General features: G+C 33.6%; 1 protein-coding gene across 1 annotated transcript; it reads right to left on the bottom strand.

The window, feature by feature from the left end:
* Positions 1-761: 761 nt before the first annotated feature.
* Positions 762-3,266, bottom strand: LOC123913440 (adenine/guanine permease AZG1). Its single transcript, XM_045964186.1, has one exon. It carries the CDS (start codon positions 2,768-2,770, stop codon positions 980-982), a length of 1,791 nt encoding a protein of 596 aa, XP_045820142.1. The 5' UTR covers positions 2,771-3,266; the 3' UTR covers positions 762-979.
* Between the last annotated feature and the right edge of the window lie 4,573 nt (positions 3,267-7,839).

Raw genomic sequence — 7,839 nt, 5'->3', positions numbered from 1 at the left:
AGTATTGGATATAACAAGTTACTTAACTAATTTCAGTTAGTTAGTTAGTTTAGGTAACTGGTTGTACAAGTTACTTGGTTATTTATACTTGTCATAGGTTGTTAGTTAGTTATCAACAAACTAAGAATCTATATATAGAGTGTAAGTCATAATCAATTGTAACTTGATTCATTTTATCCAATATTGAATAAGATTGAGTTCTTCTTCTTCCTTATTCCTCTTTTCATCAATTCCGTTTTCTTTACTTCTCATCAATGGAGGTTATTGTTGTTTCCGCATCATTTAGGTCATATCTTTGATAAATACTGCAAAGAATAAATGAGAATAAACAAATGAACAAAAAAATAATAATAATGAAACAATAGATAATTGAAAGTTAAAGATCCAAATCTCCAAATAGCCGCACAAATGAGAACTCCTTTAAAAATATTTATCTGATTCTTAATACAAAAATAAAATCATTTTTTAAATATATCAATTTGTCAATATATCTAAAAAGTAAAAATGCGATGGAGTATAATCAAATGAGAGATGAATTAAGAAAGAACTACAGTAAAGTAATTTTAAATTTGGATAAATAATTTAAAAGCTGCTTAGGGATTAGGGAATATACATGGGGATCGAAGCCAAATATGACGCACTTTAAGCTTTAGAACAACAATTTAAATCCTTAAGTCAAAAACAAAAACAAAAAAAAAATCAAATAAATCCAAACATTTTCAAACTATGAGCTAATGATTAAGACATGTTTGGAAGCGACCTTCATATAAGTTTCTCATTTTCATTTTTTCCACATCGGAAAAATCAAAGTTGTGTTACTATACGCAAAAATAAAGCCATGTGCCATGTATTCACACCAGAATAATAATAATAATAAATCCTAAATAAATATTCAACCATGTGAAAATAAAATAAAAAATATCAACAAAACTAGAGAATAGTACCACATGAATATCACAAAAACGACGTAACCTATAGACTAAAGTACTTCAAGTTGTAGTGCTTTAGCATTTGGATTTTGTGAAGAATGTTGATTTTGAACCACTCCATTGACTTGAGGAGAATGAGAATTATTATTACTACCACTACTAGGCTCCTTTGTTGTAAGGTACCCAAAGTGCCCCAAAATCTCAATCCCCCAATCCCAAATGTTCAACACAATGTAAGTACCTATCCCACCAATAAGCCCATAAGCAATTGAATACGTCAAAGGCATAAGTATCATTGTCACAAACGCAGGTATTGCTTGTCTCATATCTTCCCAATCAATCTCAACCACCGATCTCATCATCAATACTCCCACTAAAATCAACGGCGGACCCACCGCCCACGCCGGAATTGAAGCCAACAACGGCGTAAAAAACAACGCCATAAAAAAATAACCTGCGACCGTCAATGCAGTGATCCCCGTCCGTCCGCCTTCTCGTATCCCCGTGGAACTTTCGATAAACGCCGTCACCGGTGAAGTTCCCAATAACGACCCCACAACAATTGACGTGGCATCTGACATAAACGCAAAATATTGACCCTCGAAATCGCCTTTCTCGTCGGTAAAACCCGCAAACCGTGCCATCGAGTACAATGTTCCGGTTGTGTCGAGAATGTCTACATATAAAAATGTTACCACAGCTTCCCAAAAATACCCTTTTCCTATGCTGTTAAAACTTAACGCACCAGCTGTAGTTTTTATTGTGTGTATGTCAACTACTTTTTTGAAATACTCGTGAGCCGTGTTACCCGCATCACTGTTAGGAAACGCCGTTACTTTAGTGTTTCTAAACCAAGAAACGGCGGTTACAAAAACGATGCCGTATATCATTGCTCCTTTAACGTTTTTCACTAAACAATACGCAATTATGATAAAGCCCACCAGGCCCAACCATAGTGTTGGGCTTTCCATTCTGTTTCGGAGACAAAATATATCTCCGGAAACCGTTCCGCCCGGGAGAAGACTGACTGTGCCGTTAAGCGCCGATATAACCGGAGCTAAGGAAGCCCGTGATGAGCTTGGGCAACCGCCGAGTGTTACTAAAGTGGAAGAGCTATACCCAACAAGCCCAATTCCTTGATTGTTTTGAAGCCCGATGAAAGCAAGAAAAAGCCCAATTCCAGCTGATGAGCTTATTCTAACGGGCTTTGGAACAAGTTTTGCTAATTTTGCTCGTAAACCGATTGAAGAAACGAATAAGAAAACCATTCCTTCGATGAAAACAGCTGCGAGTGCGTTTTGGTAGGAGATTGTACCAGAACCATGAAAGCCCACGACTGTGTAAGCAAAGTAAGCGTTAGAGCCCATACCCGGAGCAAGGCCCAAAGGAAGATTAGCAAAAGCACCCATAATGAAACAACCAATGAGAGAAGAAGCAACAGTGGCGACGATCAAGTCTTTTCGGGTTTTATCGAGACACGCGGCGTAGCCCGGGTTAACCGGGTCGAATTTACACGAAACATCGGGCTGAATGACATGAAGTGATGGGCCTGAACAGTTATTGATGGAAACTGAAGAGTCAGAACAGAGAGGAACACAATCTGAAACAGAGCATGTTCCACCGGAATCAGTTAAAATGGAAGCGTTGACGGCGAGGATATAAGCCATGGTGAGAAAAGTGGCGGTTCCGGCACGAAGCTCGGTGGTGAAGGTGGAGTTACGTTGGGAAAGCTTGAAATATTTACCTACTCTGGTTTTGGCTACGTAGGAGTTGAGACGAGAGATGGGCTTTGTGTGGGCTTGGTGGGCTGGAAGTGTGGGCCTTTGATGACCACCCTCCATTGGAATAGGAGGGAAAGAGATGAAGTTTTTTGTGTTGGTTGATGATGTCTTAGTTTGTTTGATTGTTTATATAGGATTTGGATAAATCAAGGTTTGATGTGTTTTGGTGTTTTGTGAGGAACAAAACAGAGACTAGAGAACAGAGAAATGAATGTGGCAAGGTTTGATTTGTGGTGTTTGAAATTTTATGTTTATGCTAAGTATAGATTCTAAAGAATGGGATCTTTCTAATATAGATAACTCTGTGTGTGCCAGCAGTGAGGGTATCAAATTTTTATTTTCTTGTTTTGTTGATAGTGATAAATGATAATTATTGAAAATGGTAGTAATTCCCTTGTGTTAAGGGACAATGGTGTAAACCGTTTGATCCTTTTTTATTGCATTTTTAATAGTTTCCTGTTTCATTTAAATTGAATCTCTTTATTATTTTTTATTAACATATTTGTAGCTTGAGATCCTGTAAAGATACCACCATTTAAATTGAATCTCTTTAACCGTGTTATTTCACTTGTTCTTTTAGAAAAAAATTGAAATAATGTACCAATAAACAAAACAAAAAATTGAAATATTTTTATGTCATTTTTCAACTATAGAATTTGTACCAAAAAACAACAATTATTTATATATTGTTCTGGACTGGCTAAGTCTCAATTGTTGGGGAAATTCTCCTCTTGGACCATCGAGCAGGGCCAATAGAGGAGCAGAGCAGCTCATGAATATATTCTACTCATCCTTAAAACATGTGCATCACGCATTCACTAATTTGATCATCGGAGCACCTAACTGGTATAAAATCTCCCTCCCATTCACCGGACACCTAAGAAGACTGTTTATTAATATATATCTCATTTTTGGCTTATTAAAAATATATACAAGAATAGTAGTATGCTCCCCACCAAAAAAAAAAAGAATAGTAGTATGCTATTGATTAATACTGATATATTGAATAATTGAGCAATAAATAAATAAATACGGTAAATGCTTGGAGAAATAACAACATATGAACTTCTGTTCTGTTTACACATGATGCATAACGGATAGTGTGCAAACACCACGTTCGTTGTTGTAGGCCTAATAATTTAGACAAATTTGACTTTTTGTTTGATTGGATGAATTTGACTTTGAACATATAAATGCACATGTTTCTTAAAAAAAAAAAAAAAAAACGAATTCTCAAAAAGTACTACTAGTAGCAGTTTTTTAATTTAAAAAATAAATAAATAGAAGCACTAGCTAAAACTCTTTAAGCAGTTAGATGACATGTAGATTTTTTCTATCTTAAGTTTTGGGTTCTATTTTTACCTTAGACATGCACCAGCGCGTTAAAACTTAAAACTATATCTGACTTACGCCCAAAAAAAATAGTAATATTACTCTTTTACATTTTTTTCCCATTTAATTAGTAATCTAAAAAAAATTGCACAATATTGTCATTTTTTAGCATTTGTTTAACTCCATTTAAATATTACTACCTGATGATCAAACTTTTCTTCCTGAAGCGTTAACAACTTCTTTTACGCTTATTTTGAAGAAGAATCACCCTCAATTTTTATCTAAATATCGTTCTATTTGTTTGATTCGGTGTCTTTACAATATATTCTATCTAAGTTGTTAGTACTAGATTGAAAAGTATTATGAAAAAGGCTTAATTAGTAAAATGGTCCCTTAAAGACATTTTAGGTTTCATAATGGTCCCTTAAAGAAAAAAAGGTCTGTTTTGGTCCTTTAAAGACATCTCTGTTTGCTACATTAGTCCTTTCCGTTAACTTTTAACACCAAAAGTTATTTTTGACTTAATGAGAACCATTGGATATTTTTGACTAAATGAGAACCATTGGATTTTGTAGATCTATGTATCTAATGATAAATCATCAACACCTATTTTTTCCCCTTTTCTTCATCATCTTCACTCATTTGTTCTTCAACACCTATCTAATGAAACCCAGAACAAGAACAAGAAACACAACTCAATCCATAAAATTTAAATTAAAAAACACATAAATTATTTCCGCCCATCAAACTGAAGAATTGAAATCCAAAAAAAAAAATCCCTCTTGTTTAGATCCGTTGCAAGATATGGAAACTTCTCATCCTCTAAAAATCATTCTTTTAGCTTTCAAGATCCGAAATTTAACGTAAATCAATGTTTACCCAGAAGAAAAAACCATGTAAAGAAGAAGAGATAACAAGTAAAAATTATATCAATACTTACCCAACAAAAAATGGATTCAAATTTGAAGCAAATCAATGGTTACCCATAAGAAAAATGCTTACCCATAACAAGTAAAGAAGAAGAAACATGTTCTGTATAGTTCTCAAACCATTCATATGTTTTTATTGTTTTTTTTATTGGTCTCAGAGACAAAATAACAAGGTTCAAACATTGACCCATACTTTTACTATCTTTAAATTGATATGCAATTTCTCTTTTATTGTGTTTTTTTATCAATTGAAACATTGTTCAAGGTTCGGGAGAAATTGGAGAAATTGAAGAGGGATCGATGGTGAAGATAACTCTTGTGATGATGAGATTTTCCAATTTTGGGGGTTGAACCGTCAATTGATGGATTTCCGGTTCTAGTAAGATCTTGAAAACTTAATGAATGGTTTTGAGAGGATAAATAACTTTCTGCCCATTAATTGTATTATGAAGATGATGAAGAACATCAAGAACAAATGAATGAAGAAGATGAAGGAAAGGAAAACAAAATTAGGTGTTGATGGTTCATCATTGAATACAATAGACCTATAAGATTCAATGGTGTTTATTTAGACAAAAGTATCAAACGGTTAAACTTAAAAAATTAAAGAGGTTTATGGTGGACCACTATAATGTTGGTCCACCTTATAATTTTGGGGTTAAAAATTAACGGAAGGGACCAATGTGATTAACGGAGATGTCTTTAAGGGACCAATCTGGACCTTTTTTTCTTTAAGGGACCATTATGAAACCTAAAATGTCTTTAAGGGACCATTTTACTAATTAAGCCTATGAAAAAGTTATCCTCAAATTGTCAATTGACTTTTTTTTACCAAAGAGATATGTTTTAGATGAGGTGGTTGTATTAAGTGAGATTACTAATTTAGCGAAGGCGGGAAAATATAGTTGTACTGTATGTTATCGAAGGTCGATTTTGGAAGAGCCTATGACACAATTAGCTGGAATTACTAGGTTTGCATATGGGTGTTGAGGTGGACGAGGGCTTGTATTTTTATAGTTTCATGTCGGTGTTGGTTAAAGTCCAAAAGATGAGTTTAAAGTGTGCAAAGGTTTAAGACAACAAAATTCTCCTTCACCTTTTTTGTTTTTAATTGTAGTTGAAATTTTAACTGGGATGGTTAAAAGTGTTAGATTTCAAGTGTTAGTGGTTAAGACTCACTTCAACTATGAATGAGAAAAATGTTGGATTTATAAGAGAGCTGACTCATTAACTTAATGTCTTAAAGTTTTTGGTAGAAATCAGAGCCGGCCGGCACACATGTGCGGGAAGTGCGACGGCATCGGGCCTCAAAATTTTGAGGTCCTATAATATTACTTATATATTATTTATACCCATAAAATATCAGATGTATATTAATAGGTTAAATTTTAGGTCCTAAAATAATAGTTATATATTATTAATGTTCATAAAATATCATATGAGTATCAATAGATTAGTTATCTATACTCGGAAATATAGTTCTAGTACATTTTAATCTTTGCATAAAATTTAATCTTAGATTAAGATGTTCCTTTTTGACGTTATATACAAAGATAATTATTTTGTATTTCTTGTTCTATTTGATTTAATGCAATTGGTTTAATATTGATAATTTATATGATTACAAGAATAAAAATGATTTTTTTTATATTATATACAATTTAAATCGATAATATTTTTTTAAAAAAAAATTATATTTTTTTTATTAAGGGGCCACTTTTAAATTTTGCACAGAGTCTCCTAAAACTCAGAGACGCCCCTGGTAGAAATGTGACATCTCCTTCTCTTGTGGTCTTGAAGCATTTGACCCGATATTTCTCTGAGCTTTCCCGGACCTCCGAAAAAAAAGAAGGCAGTAGAGGTTGATAAATTTCAAGTGTACAAGGTTAACACTTCAAAATCAAGAACTCCTTATATATTCGATTTTAACATTGATACATTAAGTAATTGTGTCCAAGCATGTAATTAGTTTACACAATTGTTTTTATAAAGTCAAATGATCTATGTGAAAATGCTTTAGCTTTGTTGGCTTTTGCATAATGCAGTCTGCACTACTTGGCCGCAAAAATCATCTCAAAGCATACAAATTTGTATTTTAGAGCCGTCTATATGCTCTTGTTGGCTTCCTTTTGTTTTCTATTTTTTTATGTCACTAGTTTTGCTTTTTTCTTTCGTCGGTTATATAAGAAATCTTTAATGAAAATTTATTTGAATCAACAATTTTAACTTTTCTCCATAGGTTCTCTCTACACGATGTAATCTTAGCCTTTGTTCGGTATTGTGGTAGATGTATAATGACGGTGATCATCATAATTGCAGTAGTTAGGAATGTCAAAAAAACTCAAACCCGAGAGACCCACCCGAACTCAAACTCAAGTCAACGGACGAAACTCAATTTGACTGAGTTTGAGTTTGGGTTCGGGTGACACCCGATAATATGGATGTGAGTTTGGTATCAGTCAAACTCACACCCGAAACTCACACACCCACCCGAAATATTTTATAGTTACCTATAATTACCACCCTTAGTCTCCCTCAATTTTCTTGAAAGACCTTAATTTTAGTTGTAATTTAATTTTTTGAAAGTCTATGTTGTAATTTCTTGAAAGTCTTCCAACCTTCTGCTGAAATTGGATTGAAGTCTTCCAATTTCAAAGACTATACCATTGATAGTGAATGCATTACTGAATTGAACAACACCACTAGTCTATCACGGTAGCATGGTTTCACACTTAAATTTGTATATTTTTTAGGCTTAAATTTTCACCAGTCAAATTTTCACACTTATTATATCTCTTCTTCAACTACTATGACAGCATATAAAACAAAATTCAAGAGGCTAATATATCACGTTTAGCCGAAATTTAT

This window comes from Trifolium pratense, linkage group LG3, assembly GCF_020283565.1.
Source record: "Trifolium pratense cultivar HEN17-A07 linkage group LG3, ARS_RC_1.1, whole genome shotgun sequence".
Classification (NCBI taxonomy): domain Eukaryota; kingdom Viridiplantae; phylum Streptophyta; class Magnoliopsida; order Fabales; family Fabaceae; genus Trifolium; species Trifolium pratense.
Note: the sequence above shows the minus strand (reverse complement) of the source record. Positions and strands in the feature narration are given on the sequence as shown.

Coding starts and splice junctions, on each gene's coding strand:
- LOC123913440 (XM_045964186.1), bottom strand. CDS start 2,770: ATGGAGGGTGGTCATCAAAGGCCCACACTTCCAGCCCACCAAGCCCAC.